Genomic DNA, 27,726 nt, shown 5'->3' with positions numbered 1-27,726 from the left:
TCTCGAAGCTGCAAGACGACAGAATCTCTGTCCAGCCTTTTGTTGCCGCATGACAACCTTTGTTTACATAGGTACCTGTCTTGTTGATGACCCCGCCATCTGGACGCTAGGCAATCAACAAAGCAACGGGCCCCCCCCTCTCCTTAGCTCCCGTCGCGGGCGAGCTCCGATATCATCGACTATCGTGCGCTAAGACCCTCTCCCAAATCGGTGCATATATGCTCCCGGAGTCATTTGTAGCAGCCCTATATCGGTTCCTCTATTGCTGCAAGCCGTTACGCATAGTGACAGGGCGGTGGCTAACATCATATCCAACATGGAGGAGAAGCCAGCGGCGGTCAATCGCCAGAGTGCGATCCCCCGCATGTCACGACTTCCAACGCCAAGGTCGACATCATCTTCCAACCTCCGACCAGCTCCTTCGAAAGAGAACTTGAACCCTGTCCCGAAGCAGCGCCTTCGCCCAGCAGCTTCTCGAGATCAATTGCCCCGAGCCTCATCGATTCCTTCCAATAGACTTGAACCCCGCGAAGCCTTGGCCACGACGCCTCGCCCGAGACGAGACATGTCTGCCGCCAGACCACGAGCCACGGATTCAAGACCGAGCTTAGCTGCCTCGACTACACCGACTCACTCTCCCTCGCAGCCGCCTTTGAGCCATACCCCAACAGGCGATCCCCCCTCGGACCCAGACCACTTCCTCTTCAAGAAACCGACAGCCCTCTCACGACGCCCCTCCGAAGCTCAATTGTCCACGCCGAGCGGTGCTATGAACCAGTCACCTGTCGATAGTGAACCGCCCATCAATGACAGCACTGACAGCATGTCGTTCGGGACCATCCGACCTAGGTCTTCGAAGCCAAGGCCGTCTTTGTCCGAACGAACCATGGAGACACTAGCGCAGCTCCCCTCTTCCCCGGCAATGAGCAAGAAATCGACCTCCTTCTTTGACCCGGACGGTACAAGAAGGTCTCGGTCGCGGGCAGGAAGCAATGGATCGAGGCCAGGCTTGAGCTATACATCCGATGGATCGATGCGTCCGCCCTCGCAGGCAAGAAGCCGCCCAGGGTCAAGCTCTGGCCCTGACGATGGCAGTGTCTCGAGCTTCAGGGCCTCTACGAATACTTTTCGACAGCCTCTGAGCACAATTGAGGGTACGCCATCACGGCGTACCTCGGGCATTGCTTCGCTGAGGACGCCCTCTGTCCGAGGCGTCGCTCGCGCCACCCCAGCCCGCTCGACGAACTTCTCGGCCTCCACGATCGGACATTCCTTCGATAGAGGTTCGAGTCCAACCAAGTCAACCGGTATTGCAGCACCGCCAAAGACTGGGGCCAAGACAATAGCGGCTCGGCCGCTGAAGCAGAGACAGTCGATCAACGGTCTCTTCAAGAAGCCTTCGCTGCCTGCGATGGACCGCACTGCCGCTGCACAGCCAGCTCCTCCCAAGTTTACACCGAAGCCGGCACCCAAGACGACACCGACACCATCAAGGCTCACAAAGCCAACTCGAACGATACCAAAGCCAGGAGCAACTGGTGCTCCATCGGAAGCCATTGGGAAGCCGGATATGGAGGCCAGTCGAAAATCGTCCACCGCGCTTCGCGAGCAGATTGCACAGGCTAAAGCTGCAAAGCGCGCTGCGGTGAAGAAGGCTCCCGATCTGGACCTGGTCCCAGACTCGTTGGCCGTGACAGATGATCCAAAGTCCTTCCCGCTCAAATCCCCGATTGTGCCAGCCGACAACAGCTTCGATTTCGGGATCGCCGTAACGCATGACCCATTCAATACACAGAGAACACAGAGCGCAAAGAACAAGATTGTGCAACAGCGTCTCGGTGATGCGCGCAGCTCTGGCAGGCTCAATATCGCGGCCATGGGACTGAGTGTCATGCCTGTCGAAGTACTGAAAATGTATGATGCTGAGATGATGGGGACTAATGACGGAAGCTGGGCTGAGAGCGTCGATCTGACGAGGCTGATTGCCGCCGACAACGAGATGGAGCTCATCGACGACAGCATCTTCCCAGACGTGACTGCCGACGACCTAGCAGCTGAGGAGGACGGGAATGGGAACATTTTTGGCGGACTGGACACAATCGACCTGCACGGGAATCTATTGATCTCTCTTCCTGTCGGACTGAGGCAGCTTCGCCTCCTGACGTCTCTGAACCTGGTATGCCGAGTCTGAAATTTTAATAGGCATGAAGACTGACGAGTGCAGACCAACAATCGATTGGCAAACAACTGTTTCGAGGTCATTTCTCAGCTCACCTCACTGCGCGACCTCAAGCTCGCAAATAACCTTCTATACGGGCCACTGGACCCCTCGGTCTCCAACCTACACAATTTGGAAATCTTTGATATTCACGGCAACAACGTTTCGACTCTTCCTACTAATTTCGGGAATCTTGAACGGCTACGTATTCTTAACCTTGCCGAAAACAGCTTTGAATTGCTGCCATTTGGCATTCTGTCCCAGATGCCCTTGACAGAACTCAACCTGAAGAAGAACAAGCTTGCAAAGACGCTCATTGAAGACGACGTGGAGGCTCTCCCGAAGCTGCAATCAATCGACATCTCCTGCAACCAGATTACGCATATCGTTGCCCCTGGCACAACGGTCAGCCTGCCGGTGCTGTATCAGCTCAGCGCGTCTATGAACCGCCTGAAAGCTCTGCCTGACGTCAGCTCTTGGAGTAGTCTTCTGACGCTGACCGCGGACGAGAACAGTATCTCGGAGTTTCCGGAAGGCTTCTTTAGTCTGGAGAAGTTGCGACATGTTGATTTCTCTGCTAATGATATTCGCATCATCCCGCCGGAGATTGCCAGGATGGACAATCTCGCAATGATTCGCCTGAGTGGCAACCCGTTGCGTGACAAAAAGTTCATCTCGGCCACGACAGAGGAGCTGAAAGATGCCCTGGCAGCGAGGCTGGAACCGCCGCCTCCTTACGACGATGTCACAAGCACCGCGCACACAATCGCGGCTGCCATCGCTGACGATGCCAAAGCATCCGAATCACCAACGAAAGAAGTCGCACCTGAAGAGGGTGAGCATGACAGTCGATCCGACATGGATGACTTCGCAACTCCCCCGACATCGGCGCCGCACTCGCCTGCTCGATCGAGGTCGCACACCCTTTCGAGCCAAACTTGGCCCGTTAAGAATGGCGGACTGCTGGACCGCTCTGGAACACAGTCCTCGTCGCTTCACCCTGTCGTTTGTTCCAAAATTGCCGCCGCTACCCGGGTCACGGAAATCCAGCTCCATCACAACCTTTTCGCAACGTTTCCTGAATCTCTTACGTTCTTCGCCAACACCTTGACGGCGCTGTCTTTGGCTCACAACAAGCTTGTCGGCGAGACGTACTTGCCAGAGGAGCTGGAGCTACCTGCTCTCCGGGAGCTCAATCTGATGAACAACCACATCACGAGCCTGGCCCCGCTGACGGCCAATCTCCGATCGCCGCAGCTCGAGAAAGTTGATGTCTCGCTCAACCGTATCACAGCGCTGCCGACTGATCTACGTGTCGTGTTCCCGCAGCTGTCGGTCATGCTTATTGCCAACAATCACCTTATCGAGCTGGACCCTGAGAGCATACGGGGTCTGCAGGTCGTGGACGCCAACAATAACGATATCGCACACTTGAACCCCAAGATCGGCTTGCTTGGCGGAAACGGCGGCCTGCGTCAGCTTGACGTATCAGGGAACCGCTTCCGTGTTCCGAGGTTCAGCGTGCTCGAACGTGGAACAGATGCAACACTGAGGTGGTTGCGGGGTCGTGTGCCTGTTGCCGAGATGGCCAGCTGGAAAGAAGGACAAGGAGAGGGTGGGCAGGGCGATTCTGACGACGACGTCGACTGAGTTTGAGGCACTAACTTTGCGGGGACGTCAGGCGTTACCTTTGAGATTGGGGATATAGGGCGAGACTGCTTATTGGCATGTTGCTTGGCTTTGGCGAAGATACCACATTTGTTATTGTATACTGCGCCCGGGCGAACAGGGAAAATAGTAATTCCAGGCGTCGTGGCGCCGCCACAAGACCTTTGTCATATTTCGATGCGAACTTTCTGGTGCGTTCAGGCTTCAGATGCCAGGCTCGCAGCATCGAGTATGATACTGTGTGGGACGAGACTAAAGCTCTTGTCGGGCCTTGGGATTGGCGACCTTTTGAGGCCTGTTGAAGGCGCACCTTGGTGGCACCCAGCCCGATCCCTGGACCTCAGGATCAGGCTCTATCGATCATGGCAAGATCAAGACTTAAGCTTTACGGCCGAAATGGAAAGAATGGGCACATCGGATAGAACCATGCGACCAAAGGGTTCCCAACTATTTAAGAGTCAAATCCTGTCACTCTTCCTGCAAGCCTTTGTTTTTCTGGTCATCGAGCCTACAAAAGACTACAACTCAGTACCCCATCTGCATCACCTGAGGAGGCACCCACCTGGCCCGTCCCAGCTATCACGGCCCACGACACGCATACACTTGAGAAATGGCCATGGTGCCTATCAGTATAACCTACATCCCACCCCCGCCTAAAGGCGGGTCCACGGACAGCCACACCAGCAAGCCTGAGATCATCTTCCAGGCGGTATATTCAGGCCTCATCGTTTACTTCGCTATCGGCTTTGTGTTAGGGGCGTGTTGTCGGCCACTTAGACAACCTCAATGGTTTACACGAGATCGCCAGAAAAGCAGAGGTCCCGTTCGGGATGTGCTCTGGGCGTGCGCGCTCACCACCACGTGGCCGGTCCTTCTTCCCGTGCTCGCCATCATCAGGAGCATCAACAAAAGGCAGACGGGGTTGAAGAAGGCGGCAAGATGGAAGAGGCACGAGGCGATGTCGGAGGGGGGTGCAACAGGCGTGACGGAATTGGTTGTTGCAGTACCTGTTTTGCCTACTGCCGGGAAGAGCGAGCGCGCAAAGACGCGGTTCGAGCAGGATCTCGAGCTTGAGGCTTTGCCTCTGGACTCCGACGAGACGGACGAGGACGGGAGGACGAGAGGTCGCGGGTAATGTGAGACACATAGGGTATATGTAAAGGATTGTCAATCTTTCATCTTCCATCCGTAGAATTCATTACATATTTCCAAGCTTCTCTTCTAATTCGAAACTAGTGGCTCGATATCCACGATACTAGGGGCTCGATATCCATGTCAGCACTTCGGTAAAAGCCCCGTGAACGCAGCATGGGCTTATCGTCGAAGCGGTACAGCCACGCCGCGCCAACGCCGTCACTTGCGTAATGCCCCTATGCATTCCAGACGAGGATGCAGAATGTGTCTCCTCTCTTCCAGTTGAGGCGCTGGCTGTTAATGATGCTGTGACCCGAGCCTTCGAAGATATGGTACACTGAAGACGCCGTCTCCTGAACCATGGGAGACTTTGATTCAGCATCTAGGCCCGGCACCAAGGATTTTGCTCACTAGCCATGTATTAGTACGATCTGCGAGGGTGTGTGGAGAAGTCAGGAGGTGCGCTCTCACTTTCTGTGCCGTCTTCGTGCAAGTAGTTGCGCGTGACATACGCTCCCATTAAGAGCGTCTTGCATGCGGTGCCACGAGAACACGATTGGGGACTCGGACGTGCGGACGTCCTCGGCGGAGTAGCGCCACGAAGAGTAATGCTCAACAAAGTGAACCGGGAAGTGGAGATGATTGATTACGAGCCGGATATACAACGCAATTCTTTCATCCTTGAAGAGCTCACTGGCAAATAGTCAGTGTCGTGGGTGGCACCTTCCCCGGAAAGTCCCTAACAAATATCAGCATCGCCACCTATCCCCAGAAGGAAGGACGATTTCATGTTCTGCCACTCAGTTAATGCCTACAATCATATATACTCAGGCAAAGTAGTCGTTATCGTTCATGCAAACCCATGTATCTATGAGGACAACTTCGTTCGCTACAGTGAATAAAACCTGAGCAACGTCGTCGACCCAAAATGGCCATATCAGAATGGCACCCTGACGCGCTACAAACTCGCCGGCGTGGATACGGCCGACATTAATCAACTTGGGCGTGTGACTATTGTAGCGGCGATCCCCGCTATGGCCTCAGAGCTTCCTCGCATCGCCAAGGGCGCATCCATGGATCCAAATTACCGCTCCGCTTACTGCACGGCCAGCAATGGCGGTGGCAACCTCAAGACGGTGTACGGTGAGAGGTTTCCGTCTGAGCCAATTTTTGTGCAGCGCCCCAATCGGCGACACAGGAGGATGACTGTATCGTCATCAACAAGCAGGGCACGCACAGAATCCTCGTGGCACTCGACGGAACGAGCTCTGAGGAGGTGGCGAGGGCCAGGTGAATGCGCTTGGGTTCCATGGTTCGTTTGTCGAGGGGGCCTTCGGAGCATGATGTTGGAGCGGGAACCCATGGCATGCTACGTGCTGCCTAGGAGGATCAGCAAGATGAAATACAGGACAAAAATAATTTCTGACTCTGTCAACTCTGGCATTGTAGCCGGGCAATACCCAAAATACTTGGAATCGGGCAATCAGATTTGGGATCGCACCTCCGCAATGCACCATCAGAACGACATCTCATTGCGCCCCCGAAAAGGAAATGCAGTGAACATCACCGCCTATTATTGGTCCTATGATGTCTGTGGCTGACGAGCTTGGCATCTGGGATCAAGGTGCATCTTACTTTGTGGTTTTCTGCCAATGACATACGCCAATACCGCCTGCGCCGCAGCGTTGCATCGAGTCCGAAAGCTGTGCTCGTCGAGCCAGGAACAGCATCTTCAGGGTTCTGATGCTGTTTATGGACCCCAATCAAGGACCAAGGGTCTATCCGAGAAGGACGTCACGTCACACCAAGTCCGGAAGGCAGCTCAGCAGCTTGTTCTAAGTTTATGTTCGTTGGTTCGCAGGGTAACATGGTAATCCTATCATGGACGGTGGCGTCGACGAAGATGAAAGCTTAACAAGCTTTTGGTCATGCGAGCTGCCAAGAATAGACGACTCCATGCTGGGGATGCATGGCTAGCAGCGGCTAGATCGATTGATGATGTGGCATAGCCACCGCTTGAAGTGACAAGCTTCAGGGGCTCAGGGGTGTTCCCCAGCCCTAACTGATTGGGGAGGAGGGCACGCGCGAGCCGACAAGGGCCAGTCCCCGAACGCGGTGCAGCAGATCCGGCATGGGGCTCATGGTTAACGTCCTCAGCTTCGCTTGAGGAACGCTTCGCTCGTTCCTTGCTCAGCCTTCTCTGAATCCTTTGTACAATCCTCCGAATATCTTTGCCTCGCAATCATCGTCAATCATTGCAACGCTGACCGCAGTGCGTGTCCAAGAATATCGTCAAGCAGACTCACGTCCATGGATTGGCGAAACCTGGCCAGAGGATTGGAAAATCCGTGGCAGCAGTGACTTTGTGAAGTGATAAACAAGTATAAAGATGGCTTCATGATCTTCCAAAGTTCTGATCGTTCATCATCAACAACAGCAATTCAAAAGCAACAGCCTCATCAGCCTCAACTACTGCATTTTATCAAGTTTTTCTCTTCCATCTCGCCAGAAATCTTCCAACATGCTTTTCAGTGTCGGACTCCTCGCCCTCGCGGCCCTGCCTTCGTCTTTCGGAGCTGTCATTCAGGCGCGCCAGGACGACCCCGAGAACCCTCCCCGTGATCCCCAGCCTCCTCCTCCCGGCCCCATCTTCGGACGGGCACCCGACCTCGACAAGCGCTTCCAGCCTGCTCTCGACTTTGACACGGACAGCTGCTACAATGTACAAGCAATCGGGCCCCAACGGCGACCTCGCCATTGGCATGTATCCCTTCGAGTGGCCGCCTCAGCGGGCTGCCGCAACGAAGAGATGCTGGACAGAGGCAATGTCTACTCCCGCCAGCGCTGTAACAACGGCTATTGCGTCATCTTTTACGCCTACTACTTCCAGAAGGATACGGCGACGCCCATTGACGGGCACCGCCACGACTGGGAGCACATTGCCGTGTGGGTGCGCCAGAGCGACAGCTTCGTCACGCACGTTGCCGTCAGCCAGCACAAGGGCTACGACATTCGCGAAAACTCCCAGATCACCTGGACTGCGGCGGAGAATGGCAAGCCGGCGATTGTCTACCACAAGGACAGCATTCTGACACACTGCTTCCGGTTCGGCAGTGGCGCCGACGCCGGCGGTCCCGGGCCGGAGAACCACAAGAACCAGTGGATCACGGGCCCGCTTCTGGGGTACTTCGGCTGGGACACCGTCGAGCAGAGGGACAGGATGCTGACGCACAACTGGGAGGCTGGCTCTATCGCCATCAAGAACGAGAACTTTGCTGAGAACATTCGCAAGGCTAGGCCTGCTGGGCTGGTCTTTGACGAGAACTTTGACGACGAGGGCACCAACAACATCTGAGAAATTCTTTTCCTCGGATAGTTTTCCGGTGCTCAAGATACGGAGTGTATTCATTTGATTGAGATGATTAGTTGGGGGGGGGGGGGCGGGGGGCGTGTCTGGGGTGTTAGCGGGGGAGTTGTCACTTGAATCCTTTAACTTAGCCTTGCTTGCCATCGAAATGGAATACTGTTACTCACATCGCGAAATTTTTCTTTGACATTGATGAGCTAGCCCCCCTATAACATGGCCTTGTCGCCATACGAGTCAGAGCTGGAGCACAAATGTGTTGACAGAAAGATGAGGTCTCTCGGGACGGGAACCATCCGACGGGCCTCGTTCTCGCGACGGGCGTTCATCCGCTCAGAGGGGCGACGTCCAAACCAAGGGAGGCAAGTTTGAGTGTTTAGAAACCAGAATTAGGAGTGAAATGGAGGCATATCAATAGACTACTCTTACTACAGTCCTCAGCCATCATGATATGGTCTGGTGCTACTGTCACATTCGACGTGGCTTGGCGACGTATGTCAAAGGGTCAATGGCAATACGGCAGCAGTCAGTCTGAATGTTACTGTTTGCAATTCCGGCGTTGGTATGCGGAACGGCTGGCCAACTCCGTTGTTTTCGATAGCTCATGCGTCTGATCCATCAATCTGGGATCTCGGGCGTTGAACTGCTCCATTGAGGGTTATCGGTTCGACGTCTTAGATCATGCCAATTAGCCTCCTGGACCCCCGGGTAGGGGAAGCGCTGAGTAGACCGAATACGATCTAGAGTGAAATGGCAGCAAGCGATACAAAAAGAATGGGTATGCCTTTATGGTGTTGCTGTTCATACTGTCGAACGAGGCTGTGATCTTCCAGTGGTCAGTGTGGTCAATTCTTCTTTGCTGTACTTACAGTGTTGCAATGGTGCTAACAGGGCCCAGAGCTGTCACGTCACTCACCGCCAACCAGGCGCGGCAGCCGGCTTCAGTGGCGATAAGGAACGCTTCGTCCGACACGCAATTTTCTGTCAACCCCATCGTGTTCCAATCCCCCCCGATCACCTTCAGCTCTCAGCCGAAACATCGCTCCCTGGCGAAACCGCAAGGCACCCAGATGACACCCCGCACAATGAGTCCCCGCGAGACAACGCCCCTCCTACCGCCGGGCCCAGGCCCCCGCGTGCGTGTCGGCGCTGCTGTCAGCCCCGCGCCTGAGAAGTTCTCCGGTCTCGGCCCCCGGCTCTACTCCCCCGAGAACAGGATCCTCTTCGCCGGCTTTCTCGTCGCTCTGACTCTCGGCCTCACCCAGGTCTCGTACGTGCCAGCTGCCGGCCCGAGAGAGACTGAGTGAACAACTGACCGCATCGCAGAATCATCTACGTTTTCCGTGTCATGACCTGCGAGGCCTTTTACACCCACCACCCTCCCTCTACCGCACGCTGCGCCCGCCGGGAGATCGACGCGGCGACAGCCACGCAGGTGTCCATCCTTGGCATGACAACGTCGCTGTGTGGCATCCTCAACCTTTTCATCTGCGGCGCTCTCATCAAGCGCTGGGGTACACGGTGGGCGCTCGTCAGCCAGACGTCGCTGCTTGCCGTCAGGGTTTCCTTTCAGATTGCCGCTGTCAGCGTTGGCGGCAGGAAAGGCATCTATCTTATGCAGGGAACGCAGTTTGTAGGCATTTTTGGAGGTCCGAGGGGCTACATGTGAGTTACACGTCGGTTGTACCCCCAGGCTAAGTGTTTGTGGCTCATATTGCCTCCAGGTTGGTGCTCAACACCGCCGTCGCCGAAGCCATTGAGAGGCGGAAACACACGGGTGTATTTGGCAAACTCCAGGGAGCCTTGATGATCGGTAATGCTGGTGGCTACTTCTGTGAGTTCTCTCGTCCGACGTACATTTAGCTATTCGCCACTAATCGTCGCCAGTTGGTGGTCTCCTTGGCGATTTGTTCGGCATCTCGAGTCCGTTCACCGTCGCCGTCGGATGTTTCATAGTCGCCACGATCTATGGTGCCCTCTTCATGCCGGCGTCTCCTGTTAATGAGGATGAAGTGGCAGACAAGGACGGAAAATCAACCTCGGGATTGTTTGCGCCGCTGAGGATTCTCATTCCGCAGCAGTACCGCCTTCCTTCAAGCAAAGTGACCAAACATTATGGTCTCGTCTTTCTCGCGATGGGCGTATTCTTTGGCGTGGTGAGTCTCTCGCCTATGTTTACTGACATGAAGGTGTTCTCCGTGGCTCTCTGCTGACACTGAACAGTTTGCAACTGGCTATGCTCCTATTCTTATTCAGATGTATGCCACTTCACGATTCGACTTTGGCACCACGGAAAACGGCACGCTCATGGCAGGCAATTCCCTGATCAGGGGTGTCTTCCTGATGTTCATGTTTCCCAAGATGATTGATCTCGGTCGCCGTTGGTTTGCCTCGATGGCCTCGCGGCCCCATCATGAATCTTCCGTCGCCGATCAGCTGGAGCCGGCAACGATCCCGACGCACGCCGAGGACCTCGATCCATTGCCCGGCCTGATGAATGCCGAGGAACCAAGGAACGCGCCACCAGAGGAAGAAGACGAGGATAGCACATTTGATCTGTCGTTCCTGCGCTGGAGTCTTGTCGTTGACGGCATCGTCACGTCCATATCGGCCTGGGCCACGAAAGGATGGCACATGTATCTGGGTAAGTTGGTCTGAGATGCTTCGCAAACAACAGAAAACAGGAATGACTGACGAGAGCAGCTGCCTTCCTGCTCCCCTTCGCCTCGGGCTCGGCACCGGCTGCCAAGGGTGTCATTACAGAAATGAGCCCAGCAAACCTGCGACAGGATGCGCTGAGCGCCATCACATTAGTCGAAAGCGCGGCGACACTGACGACGCAGGGTACTTTTGGGTTCATTTACTCGTCACTATCAGGCGTCGGCAAAGCCAATTTGACGTTTCTTTGCAACGGTGTGCGTATCATCCCATCTAGATTTGGATACCTGTTTGACTGACAAGGCGTTTAGGGCCTGGCTGTCATGGCCGTCGCCATCCTTCTCTTGGCGCACTATCCTCCGACAGACGGCCTCAGGGTGGAGGACGACGAGGATGAGAGGCAGAGTCTGGTCAGCAGTTAACCTCCTCCCCTTTGGAGCGCAGTGAAATACAGCAGAGTGGGTTCCGATCAACCGTGGCAAAACCATGCTGTGCCTGTCGTCTCGCTGTCCTTGGTGGCTGGGGGCGTCCTCCAGTAGCCTGTTTAAGGACATATCCGGGCTACGCCCGAAGCACCAAGCTCCACGCCCACAGCAATAAGATACCCTATGGTGGGGAGAACCGCTGAGGCGAAAGTCTGGCACACATGCTCAGTGAGATCCCGATGACATCAATTGTTGGCAGACACACGCAGAACCTAGACTTTCTAAGCAGCACAAAAGCCGTTTGTGTACCCAAGGTCATCGAAACACTGGAGCGACTCGTCATTGGTGGCACCATGCCGCTCATCGGATGGCATCGGTCTTTGCAGGTGATAAATTCTCTGGCTAGCCCCCAAGTGGCCACAGATTCGTCGATTAGCGAGTGCTTGGTCGTGATGGTGCCGCTGAATGCAGGCGTCATCGACCGCTGATCTCCCATCCATCCACACCATCGGATTCTCACTTTCCCATGCAGAACACAGCACTCTGGCATTGGGTTGAGCCTCATTTCAAATAAGTCTCTTCTTATTTGCTAGCCCATGATGGGCACTATGACGGAGTGTGCCCCGTCCTGTTACGTTCTGGAGTGGCTTTGTGTCACCTCTGACCTTAAGAACAGCCTTCTTTTCCTGTTTGCTTAGATGCTATCTTCTCAGAAACCTCAACTCCTCATTGATCGTAAAAATGTCTTCAGATACTTCGTTCGCTGCCCACGTGGCTAGACAGTTCTCGTCTTTTGAGGATGACCGTCAGGCTTCGTCCAAGGACGTGACCTACACCACAAGCAACGGCGTTCCTGTGCCTCACCCTTACGAGACGCAGCGTGCCGGCGAGAATGGCCCCCTCCTGCTGCAGGACTTTCACCTCATCGATCTGCTCTCGCATTTTGATCGCGAGCGCATTCCCGAACGAGTTGTACACGCCAAGGGCAGCGGTGCTCACGGCTTTTTCGAGTGCACCAACCCTATCCCGAATCTCACCCAGGCCGATCTCTTCTCCACCAAGGGCAAGAAATGCCCGGTAACGGCACGCTTCTCGACTGTCGGCGGCGAGTCTGGCTCTCACGATCTCGCGCGCGACCCTCGAGGCTTCTCTGTCAAGTTCAGGACGGAGCAGGGCAACTGGGACATGGTCGCCAACAACACGCCCGTCTTCTTCCTACGAGACCCAGCCAAGTTTCCTCACTTCATCCACACACAGAAGCGCGATCCTTCTACCCATCTCACGCACGCCGACGACTCGACCATGTTCTGGGACTACCTCTGCCACAACCCCGAGTCGATCCACCAGGTCATGATTCTCATGGGTGACCGCGGCATTCCCGACGGGTACCGCTTCATGCACGGATATGCCGGCCACACGCTCAAGCTCGTGAATCAAGACAACGAGTGGGTGTATTGCCAGATGCATTTCAAGTCAATGCAGGGCATCAAGTTTGTTACTCAGGAAGACTCAGCCAACTATTCGCCCGACTACTCGCAGAAAGATCTCTACGAGGCCATCGCTCGTGGCGAGCACCCCAAGTGGTCCGTCGAGATCCAGACCATGACGGCGTCCGAGGCCGAGGACGCCTGGGAGAATGACAAGCTCAACGTCTTCGACCTGACCCACGTCTGGCCACAGAAGAAGTACCCTCTCCAGAAGGTCGGCATATTTACCCTCAATGAAAACGCCGTCAACTACTTCGCCGAGGTCGAGCAGGTGGCCTTCAACCCCTCCCACATGCCGCCAGGCATCGAACCCTCGGCCGACCCCGTCCTCCAGTCTCGCCTCTTCTCCTACCCAGACACTCACCGTCACCGCCTCGGCGTCAACTACCAGCAGCTGCCCGTCAACGCATCGCGGACGCCGTACCGCGCCGGCAATTTCCAGCGTGACGGCCAGATGGCCTTCTTCAACCAGGGCGCTCGCCCAAACTACCTCTCGTCCATCGATCCCATCTCCTTCCACAAGCGGACTGTCGACCACGACAGCGTACACGCGCACTTCACGAGCGAGGCCGTGACGTTCCTGTCGCAGATTCGCCCCGAGGATTTCGTGGCGCCGCGCGCGCTCTGGCGAGATGTTTTCGACGACGCCGCCAGGGAGAGGTTCATCAGCAACGTCACGGGCAAGATGGCCTCGTGCAAGAATGACGAATTGCTGAAGAGGCAAATTGCCATCTTCCGAGAGGTTGATCCCGAGATTGCACAGCGGCTTGAGAAGAGCACGGGGGTCAAGGGATACGAGGGCATCAAGGACATGAAGTTCAACGGCACGCACAATGGCATGGCTGGAGATCCAAAGGCCAAGTTCGCCAATGGAATTCGTGCGACTGTTTGCTCCAGTGCTACAGATGGAAACGGCGCACCGGCGAGGGGCCTGCACCGCGGATCAAATGGAACGAATGGGACAAATGGTGTGAATGGGCATTAGCATTGCTTGAGAATCGGTCATCGCGTTTATCCTGACCACGAGCTTGTTGTCCCGCAAGTACAACAGCAGGACATTAGTAAGGAGTTGGACAATATGAAGTCATACCAAGTCACAATTGCAGAACAGCAAATAGCGTATTAGGTGATTACATTATGATTTCTATCCATCGCGGACTACTATTCTCACTTTGCAGGTGAATCTCGCGATTTGTACCGACGGACGACAAGTTGTGATGATCTGTTCACAGAACGACGTGCACGCTCTTCGCGACACTCGGCACACCCTTGGCAGAGATTGCGAATAGGTAGTAGTACCCTGGCAGCAGCACGCCGCGGTCGGTCGGCAGCGTGACCGTGTACTTGCCATTCTGCGCGCGGAACCTCTTGAGTGGGATCCGGCGCTGGTCGCTGTTGACCGAGTGCGTGACGGTGCCAGTGCGAATCAGCGAGAAGGAGGCAACGTTGCCCTCGACGTCAAACGACAGTGTCGCGCCGGCCGAGACGGCCTCCTGCGCAAGTCCTGAGATGATGGGACGCGGAGCCGCGCTGCCATCGTCATTCAAGAGGTAAGGCGGCGAGAAGATTTCGCCGTCGGCGTGGTCAGCAGCCTTGTTGCAGCCGGCAGTTGAGCCGCCGATGGTCGAAACATAGCAGAGACCGCCGCCGCCCGTGAAGACGGTGGCGTCGGGGAGCAGGATGGACACAGAGTGGTAATTGCGCGGCACAGCGGCGGCGGCGAGCTGCGTCCACGTCTTGGTCGTGGGGTTGAAAAGCTCAGCGGTGAGAACAGCGTCCGTGTTGGTGAAGACAACAGCGCGTCTCTGGCCGCCCGTCACGAGGACGGTGCCGTCGGGAAGCACAACGGCGTTGGCGAAGCCGCGCGGAGAAGCCATATCGGGGACTCGCTCAACAATTGAAGGGGCAAACGCCTCGCCGATGGTTGTGATGTGCGCTCGTGCTGTGGCATCGCTGTCGGTGTATTCGGGAGCGCCGCCTGCAGACAGGATCTTACCAGCAACAGCATCGTACATAGCCCACACACCACACATGGCGTCATCGTCATCACGTGTGCCGGCCTTGACGACAGAGCCCTCGCCCTCGGTACTGTACCAGTGCTGGTCTAGCGAAGGACCGGCTTGGAAGATGGACTCGTTCTTCCATCCAAAGAGCCAGGCATGGTTGTCCTCGCGCCACACACCCTCGTGGTCGGTCGTCATCATGGGCTTCACATCGGCGCCGGGGAGGTATGTCCACTCCTGGTTGTCGGGGTTAAAGACCTCGCCGTTCTTGGCCTCTCGGCTGCCGGCATAGGCACCTCCAATGGTGAAAACGTGACCATTGGACATGATGGCGGACGTCTGGTAGCCGCGAGCTACCTTCATGTCAGGCCCGCGCGTGAACTCGTTGGTCGCTGGGTCGTAGATGCTGACTGCTTCGGCATCGGAGCCACCTTGCACCATAACGCGACCGTCCTCAAGCTGGCTGATGCCGGGGCAGAACATATCGTGGTGTGTATTAGCGACCTCGCGATCCGATACGGCGCCGGTCGCGAACTCGTAGTCGCCAAATTGCGTCTTGCCCGAAGCGCCGCCGAAGGCATCCTTGCCCCAGGACGAGAAGAACAGCATTCTCGCGGGCTCGGGATACGCCGGCACGATGTAAGCGGCGACGGGGATCAACGGCAGCTTGATAACATCAGACCACTGCCCAACCTTGGCCGCAGCTCCCTTGGGCGTTTCCGGCTTCGTGTCGACGGGTTCATCGGAGTCCTTGTTGTCATCTGCCGCACCGGTCTTCGTATCGATGGAGATAAAGCGCTCGTCCTTGACCCAATCTAGCTTGACATTGGATCCAGACTCCTTGACGTAGCAGATCTTGTTCTTGACGTCGTAGACGGCCTTCTTGCAGTCCTTGGTCTTGGCGCAGGTGTCCGCACAGGCATGCGGGCTGGGCGTGTTGCGAAACGTGTGGGCGTTGGGTCCAGTGTAGTCGGTATTGACGCAGACAGTAAAGAATGTCTTGCCTGAGCTGTAGCCTGCGCCCGTGTTTGGGCACGTTTTGATAGGAGCGCCGTTGTCGAGCTCGCTACTCTCATCGCGGTGGATCACGTCGAAGCCGTTGTCGTCTGCCCAGTCCATCTCGGCCGTCTTATCATTATTCTTGAGGTGGCACATTTGGTTCTTCTTGTCGTAGACGGCCTTCTTGCACCGGGAGTCCTTGATACAAAGTTTCAGGCATTCTTGCGTTGAGGGCACGCAGTTGTAAACCGCAAGGCTGCCACCGCCGTTCCTGTAGTCTGTGTTGTCGCAGATGCCGTATTGCGTGCCTTCCGGGGTTATCCAGACGGTTTCGTAATTAGGGCACTGGAAGAGATGTGCAGCTGCTGGTGTAAACAACGAGAGGGCAGCCGACACAACGGCTACCTTTGAGAACGACGCGTATGCCATGTTGAGAATTGAGAGTTTGGGTTGATTTGTTTTCGAAGCGAATGTGTGATGAGTCGAAACTCGAGCATAGAGGGAGAAGAATTCTTAATGAGTGCGTGAGTGAATGAAATATATGAGACTGTGAGGGAGGCCAATAGCTCGCAATAAGTGAATGATGCCCTCGTGGGTGAATAGATGAACAGTGCACGCGGATAACGTGAGAAGCAAAAAAGTGTAAGAATCGAAAACAGTATCAAGTAGAGAACGAATGTGAGGCAACTCAAACCCACGTCAAAAATGACAGATGAGCGTGGAGGAAACCAAAAGGACCAAAAGCCAGAGGTGAAGCAAGACGGGCATAACACGATATATCATCATCAGGAACCCCTGCCTCTTCGTCGTGTCAAGGTCTACTGGGATAGGCACCCACATGCACCACTTTCTCCGTTAGTTCTATCGCAAGGTCCGAGAATGATGCTGCTTTCGCCCACTTCATTCACAAGGTGTTCATAAAACTGATTCCACGATCGCAGCACACCACAGTCAACAGTGGACACTGGGCCCAATACGAGAGAGTCAAGCCAATAATGGAAGGGGCTCGAGCCTGTGCTCGACCATTATCGTCCAAACCCATCAATGACCCTTGACTCGGCGCCTTGGCCTACCAGCCCTACTCCCAGCTGAAACAGAGCCGGATGTGCCTTAACCCCACGTGGATGCCATTCTCGTCAGGACGTTGACTTGACCTTACCTTGTCGGGCTTGGAAGATGGAGCTGGAGCCAAGAGAAGCCCGCAGGTGCATAGCATTCTTGGACATGGGTTCAGTGTTGTACTTGACTGGTTCCGGGGGCTTGGGTGCCTCCTTGGCCCTATTCTCGGACCAAACACCGCTGCAGAATTGTCGGCCCTGCCGCCTCTCGGCCATGGCCCTGCCGCCTCTCGGCCGATGGGGCGGGCCCTCAATGCATGATTTCATTTCGTCGGTGTTCTCCATATGGACCCTGCATTTTTCAATACTAATTCTTTGAGGCAAAGTCATATGGCGAGCTCTCATCTCATTGTCTGTGTTGCTCGTCAAGCCTGGTTGACATTCAGTGGTCATTTCACTTGATGCTCAACGGGCTGATATCATATTTTGCGACCATCGTTCAGTTCCGAACCTATTGGTCTCCGAGGGCGAACGACTCGTTTCTGAAATAATAGAAATTATGGAAGGGTTCCTGGCGACTTTATGTTGCGAATCTTCTACATAAAATGTCGAGCAAAGCATCCGTTACCATGTTTGTGAACCGGATACGCTAGTCTACTGACCGCCAGGCTCTGGTCGGCCACCCTTTTAAAACAGCCATTGTCAGTCTATCAAGACCCGGTCGACATTCTATTTGAGAATCGTGTCGTAGCCAATATCGATTGATAGATTGTAGCACCTTCATGTCCCTCTCGCCAGAGCTTGATCCGAGCTGCATCGTGACTTGGACCAGCAGCCCGATCAGAACACGCTCAGGGGAATCAACGCAGTTCTTTTGAGGAAGGATACCCGCGCAGCCACAACGAATAGAAATGAGTACTGGTATCGCAAGAGACTAAGACCTTGGCTGAGTCGTAGCTGTCATTCGGAAAGTTAGATAATTGGTGGCTTTAGTGTAATCACTTGAGGCATGTCCTGATCGGAAGGCGAAGGAATCTGCACGGCTTTTCTTCAATGCGCTGTCAACTCGGCACAAGGTGTGATCAAAAGCATCTCAACAACTCATGTATCCGCTTCAGTGTACTGAAACGCTAGCTAGTGGCTGTCTCGACTGCGGGGAGAGCTGCCATCCGGAAATGGACGGATCGTCGCCAGCTCAAATAAGCTTTCTAGCTCGATGAGACGACCAAATCCTTGTCTCGCCACTCTCAGAAAGTTCTCTCAACCTTCAGAATCTGGCATGTAAGGCTTTGGTCTCGGCCCGCTGTGTCGCTAGCTCAGCACAATGCGACGAATTGCTGCAATTCGACACTTCATGTCGCCTGTCACCTCGCCCCTTCTGCTTCGTCAGCAGGCCACATCCCACGTCCGCCGCTTCAGCCGAGGGCGACGACGGCCGTTCAGATGGAGAGCGCCAGAGGTTGTATCCCCTGATAATTCAGTCAGCGGTGCCAGCGCCATTCTGCACGCACTTCAGGCCGCAGACGTCACTCATCTCTTCGTCAATCTCGGCTCGGACCACCCAGCTTTCCTGACGGCGTTTGCCATGAAGGCGTATCCCAGGGTCAAGGTCGTCACGTCGCCGAATGAGATGAATGCGCTGTCGGCAGCCTCGGGCTATGCCATGGTCACTGGGAAGCCAGCAGCTGTACTCGTTCACGTCGAATGCGGCACACAGGCTTTGGCGGGCGCGGTGCACAATATCAGTAAGGGCCGCTTGCCGGTGGTGATAGTTGCCGGCACCGTGCCCATCACGATGGAAGGAGAGCTACCGGGGAGTCGTAACGAGTGCGTGGTTCCCCTTGCCTGACTCGGGGAACATTGCTGACGGTCACAGATGTGAGTGAGCACACCCGCACGAGTGCCGTCTATCGACTGACCCTAGGCAAAGATATTCACTTTATCCAGGATATCCCAGACCAGCGCTCTATCGTCCGTCAATACATGAAGTATGATCATGAGATCCGATCTCCGCACAATGCTGTACAGATTGTGCTCCGGGCTCTTCAGATGGCGACAAGTACGCCGCAGGGCCCAACATATGTCATCGCATCGCGAGAGACACTCGAAGCACAAACATCGATCCAAAGCATCAAGCCTTCGCAAGATCCAGAGAAGAACCTCTGGGTGGAGAAAATCGGCCTCCACATGCAAGACGTCGCGCGCTTGGGCGACATTCTCATCAGGGCCAAGTCCCCTCTGATCGTCACGAGTTATGCCGGCCGGAATCCTGCTGCCTTTCGAGCGCTTCACGATTTGGCCCGGCGCCTCGCTATCCCCGTGCACGAGAATGCGCCGGTGGTTAACAATTTCCCGACGACTAGTTTCCTCCACCAAGGCCAAACTTGGAACGGCGGCGGGCAGCTCGAGGCCTTGGCCGAAGCAGACGTGGTCCTCGTCGTCGACTCGGATGTTCCATGGATACCGTCCGAGTCTAGGCCGAGCGATGAGGCCCGCGTCTTCCACCTCGACTGCGATCCTCTGAAAGGCAGCGCCACGCTCTGGAGTCTTCCGGCCGAGAAGCGCTGGATGTGTGATGCATCGGTGGCGTTGAAACAGCTAGACGAGTACGTCAAGACGAGCCTGGAACTCTTTACTGAAGCTGCAAAGAGTAGGATCAACGTCAGGACATCTCTGCTGACACGGCGTTTCGAGGCACGAGCGCGGAGACTCGAAGCAGAAGAAGTGGCCTCTTCAGACGGAAAGGTCACGGTGCCGTACTTTATGAGCCGCTTCCGCAAGGCGACAGAAGGTCTCGACGTATTAGCGCTCAACGAGAGCATGACCAATCTTGGCAAGGTCGCTGACCACCTACGGCACGACCAACACAACTCACTGTTGGGCAGTGGTGGCGGCTCGCTCGGGTGGTATTCTGGGGCTGCTGTTGGGGTGGCCATGGCGTTGGGAGAAGAGGCCGCTGTGGGTGATGCGGCCGACCGTCTTGTCACGGCGTTTGTGGGAGATGGAACGTTCCTGTTTGGGGTGCCTGCCAGTGCCTACTGGATGGCCATGCGGTATGCGACGCCGTACCTAACCGTCGTCTGGAATAACGGCGGCTGGACGAGCCCGAAGAATGCCTGCTTGAGGATTCATCCTGAGATGAAAGATTTTGTGCGACGTAGCGATGGCGGAGGACGGCATGATGGCAGCAGGGCAACAGCTTTGGCTGAGGCGATGGGCGTCAGCATTTCGCCGTCACCTTCGTTTGGAAAGATTGCTGAGGGTGCCGGTGATGCTTGGTGGACAGTCGTGAAGAGGGCAGACGAGGTCGATGGAGCCATCGCGGAGGCCGTTCGGATGGTGAGGGAGCTCAAGCGATGTGCAGTGATTGAGGTAGCCATTGCCAGTGTGTGATGCTGAGATGGTGGGAGCTCTCGGTGAAGATGGGTGTCAGGTGTCTCGGTCAAGGTCTCGGTATAAGGTGCCTGGAAGCTGTGCAGCGTAGTCCGCATCTGGTTTAGCGCATTCACAGCCGAGCCGTATTTTGCACCAGCCTCTTCTTTCTGTTGTTTTCCAGCCACAGCCTTGTCCTGTCTCGGTCGAGCTTCCTCTTATCTCATCTGGAGCCTTCCGCCTTCCCTTCGCTCGTTGTCTCCTCCAAGACACCACAACAACATTGCTGTCTGTCCCTCACTTCTTCGCCGATCACGCAGCGCCGTCATCTCCGAGTACCATCGCAGTCGCTTACTTGTAGTCGACGAAAGGCGCATAGTCGGGGAACACGTCTGCACGGCGTGTCATCCGCCAATTGAATCACGACAACCATCTCAAGCTACCTCCCCCGCGTCAACCTCGTCCACCACTGTCACCAGCAACAACCCTTCTCCCTTGGCTTCCCGTACATTCCGTCGCAGCCTCTACCTTGGCCTGGAATCTTGTCCTCTACTTTCATCACCCAGTGTCACTCTGCATTTGTCTCGACGACCTTTTCGAGCAGTCCTGGCTGATCAGTCATGTCCGCCGACGCAGAGGTAGCTGCTCAGCTGCCCAACGCCCTGCCCAACGGCCTGCTCGACAATCGCTCTGCCCAAGACCAGGATCCCGTCACCCCTCCCGACAATGACAGCGAAATTCTCGCACCGAACTCGCCTCTGCCGTCGACCGAAGCGCCGCCGTCACCCATCGATGAACCAAGTGCTTCTTTCAAGACTGAATACAACGATGACAGGCTCGCCTCGTCAGCCATTATCCCCTCATCTCTGACACCGCCGCCGTCCTCTCAAGTGCCCTCTCACGCCCGCAATGGCGTCCTGCCGAGCGCTTACATCGCTTCCCAACGCTCTACCCTTTTTTCTCCTCCCGCCACGGGGCTCGCCGCTTTTCGACCAGCAGAAGTCGCTCTGGCCGCCGACTACGTGCCACCCGCACCGCAGCAGGTGCTTGAGGCGACGGCCGACGAGCTGCGCGCCATGATGCAGACGTGCATTGCCGAGCAGGCGAGGCTCAAGATGGAGGCGGCCCACCACAAGCTGCAATACAACCTGCTGAGTCTGCAGGCCGACGAGGATGCAAAGCGGGCCGAGGTTGAATTCGAAATGATGAGGCGCGAGGTGGAGGCTCTGAGGACGGCCGAGTACTCTCAGCATGCCCGCCGGGAGCTCAGTGCTGCTACCGAGTCGGCCCAGCTCAAGTACCTGCAGATGAAGACGCTGTACGAGGATTCCGTCGAGGAGAACCGTGCCCTGAGCCGAAGATTCAAAATGGCCAAGAAGCTGGTCTCGCAGAAGGAGGAGGAGGTCACGAGCCTCAGTGAGGAGAGGGACATGCTTCTCAACCGCATCCGCGAGAACAGAGAGCACTTTACCATGCTCTGCAACCCCGGCGGCATGTTCCACGGGGCCATGACGCCGACGAAGGCGTCACAGAATGTGTCGACCCCCCAGCAGGTGCGGGCGCCCACACGACAGGCGCCCAAGACGGTGCCAGACATCCGCACGGCTCCCTCTCCCGGTCAGGAGCCCATGGCTGCCCTGCTTCAAGCGCTGAGCCAGGATAACAACAGCGCTCCTTCGACGCCCGTTGCCGCAGCTCGCCCAGTTCCTCGTCTGTCGGCGAAGCACAAGCGCAACGCCCAGTCTCTCTCATCGCTGCCCACGACGCCCGGCTACAAGCCTCGTGGTGAGCATGTGGGCCTCCTGCCGTCAGTTGACCTTGTACCGCAGACGGAGCCGCCTGCACGTTACTCCAACAGGCAATTCGCACCGCCGTCGCCGACACCACGACGCGAGCGTTTCCACAAGAGCCGTGAGAGTACCATTTCGGCCGTCGACGACAATGAAGAGCTGGCCAGGCAGGCCCTCGAATCCGTTGCCAAGTCAGCTTCTTTCCTCTCGCAAGCCACTCGTGGATCTCAGCGCGGCGCTCGACGGCCGCTGCCAAACAATGGCGAGCACGACGACGATGATGAGGCATTTGAGAGCCAGGCGAGCCAGGCGGCGTCGGAGATGTTGCGCAGGGATCCACGCTCAAGCTTTGAGATGGCGAGCGAGGCCCGGAGCGGGACCCCAGCGGCAGCGGAGAAGAGCGCGAGGCTGCAGGCGAGGCTCCTGTCGGGCATGGCGGGGGGCAACGGAGGCGAGAAGAGGAAGTTCAGCGGCGGCATCCCACCGCCCGAGGATCCAAGGCAGATACAGGCAAGCCCGCCGAAGAAGCTGCGCGTCAGCACGCAGGTTGGTGACGGCTCGAGTGTGGGTCTGGGGATACAGTATGGGCAGCATTAGCACGGCATGTGCGACTATTTGCATTTTTACAAGTATATCTTTGGGTATCCTTTGATGACTGATACGACATTTGGGAAAAGGAGTTTGGATGGGTTTATGGTCACGACGGGAGAGTGACCCATTTTGGCGATAAATTGATGGATAGCCTTGGACTGCCAGCTCTATCGACCTGAAGCAACTCCAGGTATGGAGTCCAGATATGGAGTCCAGACATGGAGTAGAACAGACGATGGCAGCCATGTCTGCTGGGCTGGGAAGAGCTGGGAAGAGGAATACACTCAATGATGATAGCCTCAGCTTTGCTGCGCACAAGTGCCGTCCGTGTGATGGTGTCATTCAGCAGCACAGCATTCTTCAGGCCACTAACGGGCGTCGATCTTGACAGGGCGATCAGCACCAGCCACGCGTCGCATACTCTCAGTTAGCTTCCAAGCTAGGGAGGCCCTTTGTTACCAAGGACGATGAAGATGGAGCAAATAATGACTGTCACGTGTCATGGCATACCAGCGTCGTCCCAAAAGCAGGGCCACTTTGCCTTGGACCGCCCGCACCACAACGCACATCACACCAAAGGCGTCACGACTAGACTGACTCGCGGGCCCTGGTCGTGCTTGTGCTTGTGCTTGTGCTAATGCTGAAGCTGAAGCTGGTCGCTAGCCGGCACTTCCCTCCTCCCCGCCCCTAACAGCTCCGTGATCGATCCCTCTCCGCCTTGCCACTCGCAACTCTCCACCACCAAGTCGCCGCCGGTGTCCCCAAGCTCCGAGCCAATCCTCGTTGTTTTCCCCCCCTTCGAGCCAATGCTGTTCGCCCCGATCCCCCTCGTGAGCTTTGACTGGGAGCACCTCTTTAAGGCTGCACGTTTCCTTGCGCGCGTGTGCGAGTCCCGGGGCCCCCGTTGCTGTCAGGAACCCAATGAATGCCGTCTCAACTCGGCGTGGCCGTACAGCGCAGTTTTGTCTATTGAGCCTCCTTCTCGAAGCCGGCTTCTATTGTCCGACTGACTGGCATTAGCCCACCCTCGGCGCTCGTCTCCCATTCGCGCCTCCGTGCCGTTTTTCCCTAACGACCCTGACTTGTTCGCGAGTAAGAGGGCGTGGTTGCTGGTATACAAAGCCCCCCAGCTCGACGCATGACACGCTCGCCATGAGCGAGAGCATGTCGGCCGCCAAACGGCGGCAGCGGCGGATCCCGGACGAGTTTCGCAAGAGAAACGCCCAGAGCTGCGACCTCTGCAGAAAGGTGAGTTCCGTTCAACAAGTCATTGGTGCGCCCGCGGAAACCAGTGGTCCGCCGTCGTATCGATGCCGGCAGGGGACTGACGATCTGCAGCGAAGATGCCGTTGCGTGCCTGCGCCGGATGGTCAGGGGTGTGTCGCTTGTCATGAGCACAATGTGCCGTGCGCTTACACGACGCCGCGGAAGACGCGGTTCTACGGGAGTGTCGACGATTTGAGCGATCGGTACATATCTCATTTTACCTTGTTTTCGTTTCTCTCTTAGCCGCTGGCGCCTTTGGGTTGACTGACGGAATAGATATCGCTGTCTGGATGCCATTGTCAAAGGAGCGTTCCCCAACGACTTGACCGCGACGGCGGAGCATCTCGTCGAGCTTGGCCGGCGCATGGGGTATTCCATGCCCGACTTCTCCCAGCCGCGGAGAAGGGGCGTCAAGATTGAGGATCTCGTGCGCGCGCCGGATCCTGTGGGTTCTTCCCGGCACAACTCGGCTGCTGAATCAAGGATCTCTGGCTCGGAACTGGGTACTGGGTCGAGGCGTCAAGCGAGGTCGGCACCGACGATGCTACCTCTGCTGCTGCTGCGGCGTCGGGGGCCGAGGACGCTCAGTTGTCGCTCATCAGAGACACCTCTGGCAATGAGCACTACATCGGCCCCTCGGGCACTCTCAACTTTCTGAGCCAGCTAAGGCGACTGATGGTCAGCGGCGAGGGAACGCCTGAGGCCCAGCCTGAGGTTGTCACCAAGTTCACGCAGGACGATACGGCACAGGCGCTCGAGGCTGATGATGCCCCTGAGGCACCTGGGGCCCTAGACCCGGCGACACAGACGGATGGTCCCCTCGACGGGCCTTCTCCGGCTTCCGTCACGTCGGTCACGTCTATCGCCAAGGACTTTACGCGCATACCGACTGTCGACCTTGATGAGACGCTTCGCGGCCTGCCGGCCGACGAGACTCTCGAGCTCCTCGTGCAGTCGTACTTTAAGAACGTCCACGACGACTACCCTCTGTTCCACCGAGCAACCTTTGAAGACGAGTACGAACTCTACATTGTCCAGGCCAGACGCCGGCTGCACTTCATGTCCCAGAGCCTGTCCCAGAGCCAAGCCCAACCCCAGAATCGAAGCAACGCCGTTCCCGACTGGGGCTGGATGGGCTGCCTGCACATGATCATCGTCTTCGGCTCCATCGCCCGCCCCGACATCCCCGGCGTCGACCACTCGCACCTACGGCGGCGCTCGGTGGCGGCGGCGCGGACGCTTCTGCCGCAGTTCATCTCCAAGTGCACCCTCTCCAACGTGCGCGTCCTCGTGCTCCTGTCGCTCTTCCTGCACAACAACAACGAGCGCAACGCGGCCTGGAACCTCGTCGGCACGGCGACGCGCATCGCCTTTGCCCTCGGTCTGCACCGCAGCGACACGAGCTCGTCGCTGCGCCCGCTCGACCGCGAGGTCCGCAGATGGGTCTTCTGCACGCTCTACTCGTTTGAGCAGTTCCTCGCCTCGAGCCTGGGCCGGCCCAGCGGCCTGCAGGAGATGGACGTCGAGATTGTGCCGCCGCGGGAGGGCTTCCTCGACGCGGGGACGGGCACCGATGCCAAGCTCGTCTTCCTGTCGCTGAGGCTGCAGGCCATTCTCGCGCGCACGCGCTTCGCCTACGCGCGGCCGCAGCGCCGCCCCGACGCCGAGGGCCAGGACGCCGTGCCGAGGCCGAGCGTCGACGACATCATGCGGTCGCTCGCCGCCTGGAAGCGCGACGTCGCCGAGAACCCCAGCTTCCACATGCCCGACATCCAGACGCGGGTGTCGCTGCGCGGCAGCGGCAACGGCAGCAGCAGCGCCCCCCTCGACGACGACGAGGACAGCGATGCCATGTCCTTTGACGAGCTCAAGGTCGTGCTGTCGTGGAAGACGAGGGCGCAGCTGCGCGCCGTGCTCCTGCTGCACATCCAGTACCACTACATTGCCATTGTCGCGGCGCGGCCCGTCCTGCTCCGCGAGATTGCCGCCGCGCGCAAGGCGCTGCGCGACGAGGGAGCGGCCGCGCCGCCCGCCATGTCGGCCGTCGCCGACGCCTGCGTGCGCCACGCCGTGCAGCTGACGTACATGGTGCTCTTCCTCGACGGCTTCGAGCTCGTCAACGGGCTTTCTGGCCTCGACGTCTTCTACGCCTACTGCGCTGCCATGGTCCTCATCCTGCGGCTGCTGCGCAGGCCGCCTGCCGCCGAGGGCGCCGAGGGCGCCGAGGCCTCGGATCAGCGTGAGGAGCAGGTCCAGGCTGTCATTCGGGAGCTCGTGCTCAAGTCGCAGAGTGTCCTCAACCGGACGAACAAGAGCGGTTCGATGACGCGGTTCGCCTCGGTCGTCGATGCGTTTGCCGAGTGTACAAGCCAGACGCGGGGCGCGCGGGAAGACGGCGCGACGGCGCTGCCGGGGAGTGCCTGGTCGCGGGGGGTCTCTGGCGGTGGTGTCTCTGCGCTGCCCCGACAGCCTGCGGCTCTTGACGCCGGCCAGTTTCCGTATGGCATGATGGGTACTGGGGTCATGGGTGTGCCGCCGGGACAGGCCTTTTCGATGGCGGAGCCGATGGGATTTGGACAGGCGACGACATATGGGGCGCCGAACGTGCAGCTTGATGACGGGGGGTTCTATTTCCATCCGTTCAACGGCAGCGAAACAACGGCGCCTCCGGAATGGGGCGACATGGAGATGGTCATGGCCGGGTACGGCATGCCACGATAGTCGGTGCTGGTATCTGGGGGATCCCATATACGTCTGCGTCTCCAGGATGCTGGTCTATGTATCTACGCTCCGATACTAGGATCAGACAGGGACCGTCAAGCGAGGAAAACAGCACTCGCATGGTCTGTATCAAATAAGCGCTCTGAATTCGCAAGCTGCGTGGCTACAATGTGTATCGGAAATCGGGATGCTTCTCTCCCAACCTCCGCACCTCGTCCTCCGGCAGATTCCGCCGATACTCTCTCTCGCCCCTTTCTCGCGCCTGGTTCTCCCTCTGGCAACACACCCACATGATGACGGCCATGGCGATGCCCACGGCCTGAAACCCGATGCACATGCTGATGCCCGCCACGTACTGCGGCTCGTCCTTGGCGGGAAACACGACGGCCGAGATGATGCCGCCGAGCTGACCGCAGCTAATGGCGAACGCCGTCGCCGTGCCGCGCTTCACGTTACCGACGAGCTGGTTGACACTGCCAAGACAAAGTCAGACTTTGATCCCAGAAGGTTGTCCATCGGCCGCAACAGGGAATGGGACGAGCAACTCACGTCCAAGCAATGACAAGCGGCTGGCACACGTAAATGCCCACGGCCGCAAGATACAGCCCCGCATACCGCACGCCTCCGTCCGTCGGCACCATGACGACGAGCAAGCCGACGATGCTCGTCGCGAAGCCGCCGAGACAGTACACGCCGCGGCGGCGCGTGCGGTCGGACACGACGCCGACGAGAACAGACACGACGCCCGACGCGACGCGCACGGGCGTCGACAGCAGGTTGGACTTGAGCGGGCCCCAGCCAAAGGTGCGCAGGATGGTCGGCGTGAAGACGGAGATGCTGTAGGCTGTGACGCAGACGGCGAGGTAGAGGACGCCGCCGGCGAGGACCTTCCAGTCGCGCAGGGCGCGCAGCACGCGGCGCGGCGTCATGGGCTCGTGGCCGGCGCCGGGGCCGAGGCCGCGGGCGTCGCGA

General features: G+C 57.3%; 10 protein-coding genes across 10 annotated transcripts in view; 8 read left to right on the top strand and 2 right to left on the bottom strand.

The window, feature by feature from the left end:
- Positions 1-316: 316 nt before the first annotated feature.
- On the top strand, positions 317-3,868 carry VDAG_09119 (leucine-rich repeat-containing protein; the record flags this gene model as incomplete). Its single annotated transcript, XM_009655421.1, has 2 exons — positions 317-2,163; positions 2,449-3,868. The coding sequence occupies 2 exons, from the start codon at positions 317-319 to the stop codon at positions 3,866-3,868; spliced, it is 3,267 nt and encodes a 1,088-aa protein (XP_009653716.1).
- A 628-nt stretch (positions 3,869-4,496) lies between these two features.
- On the top strand, positions 4,497-5,021 carry VDAG_09118 (uncharacterized protein; the record flags this gene model as incomplete). The annotated part of the gene is made up of 1 exon (XM_009655420.1): positions 4,497-5,021. One exon carries the CDS (start codon positions 4,497-4,499, stop codon positions 5,019-5,021), a length of 525 nt encoding a protein of 174 aa, XP_009653715.1.
- Positions 5,022-7,541: 2,520 nt separating this feature from the next.
- On the top strand, positions 7,542-8,375 carry VDAG_09117 (uncharacterized protein; the record flags this gene model as incomplete). Its single annotated transcript, XM_009655419.1, has 1 exon — positions 7,542-8,375. The coding sequence occupies one exon, from the start codon at positions 7,542-7,544 to the stop codon at positions 8,373-8,375; it is 834 nt and encodes a 277-aa protein (XP_009653714.1).
- Positions 8,376-9,469: 1,094 nt separating this feature from the next.
- Positions 9,470-11,464, top strand: VDAG_09116 (uncharacterized protein; the record flags this gene model as incomplete). Its single annotated transcript, XM_009655418.1, has 7 exons — positions 9,470-9,654; positions 9,711-10,049; positions 10,109-10,218; positions 10,272-10,540; positions 10,608-11,028; positions 11,088-11,299; positions 11,354-11,464. 7 exons carry the CDS (start codon positions 9,470-9,472, stop codon positions 11,462-11,464), a joined length of 1,647 nt encoding a protein of 548 aa, XP_009653713.1.
- A 744-nt stretch (positions 11,465-12,208) lies between these two features.
- Positions 12,209-13,939, top strand: VDAG_09115 (catalase; the record flags this gene model as incomplete). Its single annotated transcript, XM_009655417.1, has 1 exon — positions 12,209-13,939. One exon carries the CDS (start codon positions 12,209-12,211, stop codon positions 13,937-13,939), a length of 1,731 nt encoding a protein of 576 aa, XP_009653712.1.
- Positions 13,940-14,180: 241 nt separating this feature from the next.
- On the bottom strand, positions 14,181-16,385 carry VDAG_09114 (galactose oxidase; the record flags this gene model as incomplete). The annotated part of the gene is made up of 1 exon (XM_009655416.1): positions 14,181-16,385. The coding sequence occupies one exon, from the start codon at positions 16,383-16,385 to the stop codon at positions 14,181-14,183; it is 2,205 nt and encodes a 734-aa protein (XP_009653711.1).
- Positions 16,386-18,368: 1,983 nt separating this feature from the next.
- VDAG_09113 (acetolactate synthase) lies at positions 18,369-20,407 on the top strand (the record flags this gene model as incomplete). Its single annotated transcript, XM_009655415.1, has 2 exons — positions 18,369-18,848; positions 18,962-20,407. The coding sequence occupies 2 exons, from the start codon at positions 18,369-18,371 to the stop codon at positions 20,405-20,407; spliced, it is 1,926 nt and encodes a 641-aa protein (XP_009653710.1).
- Positions 20,408-20,657: 250 nt separating this feature from the next.
- On the top strand, positions 20,658-22,773 carry VDAG_09112 (uncharacterized protein; the record flags this gene model as incomplete). Its single annotated transcript, XM_009655414.1, has 1 exon — positions 20,658-22,773. Exon 1 carries the CDS (start codon positions 21,007-21,009, stop codon positions 22,771-22,773), a length of 1,767 nt encoding a protein of 588 aa, XP_009653709.1. The 5' UTR covers positions 20,658-21,006.
- Positions 22,774-23,919: 1,146 nt separating this feature from the next.
- Positions 23,920-26,754, top strand: VDAG_09111 (uncharacterized protein; the record flags this gene model as incomplete). The annotated part of the gene is made up of 2 exons (XM_009655413.1): positions 23,920-24,015; positions 24,517-26,754. The coding sequence occupies 2 exons, from the start codon at positions 23,920-23,922 to the stop codon at positions 26,752-26,754; spliced, it is 2,334 nt and encodes a 777-aa protein (XP_009653708.1).
- A 163-nt stretch (positions 26,755-26,917) lies between these two features.
- VDAG_09110 (uncharacterized protein) overlaps positions 26,918-27,726 on the bottom strand; it is a gene marked incomplete at both ends in the record, with an annotated part of 1,969 nt that continues 1,160 nt past the window's right edge. The window contains 2 exons of the mRNA XM_009655412.1: positions 26,918-27,227; positions 27,304-27,591. Coding sequence (XP_009653707.1) covers positions 26,918-27,227; positions 27,304-27,591 — 598 coding nt within the window. The remainder of the gene's footprint in view (positions 27,228-27,303; positions 27,592-27,726) is intronic.

Source organism: Verticillium dahliae, genomic scaffold (genome assembly GCF_000150675.1).
Source record: "Verticillium dahliae VdLs.17 supercont1.23 genomic scaffold, whole genome shotgun sequence".
Lineage (NCBI taxonomy): Eukaryota > Fungi > Ascomycota > Sordariomycetes > Glomerellales > Plectosphaerellaceae > Verticillium > Verticillium dahliae.
This window is presented reverse-complemented; position numbering and strand designations above follow the sequence as displayed.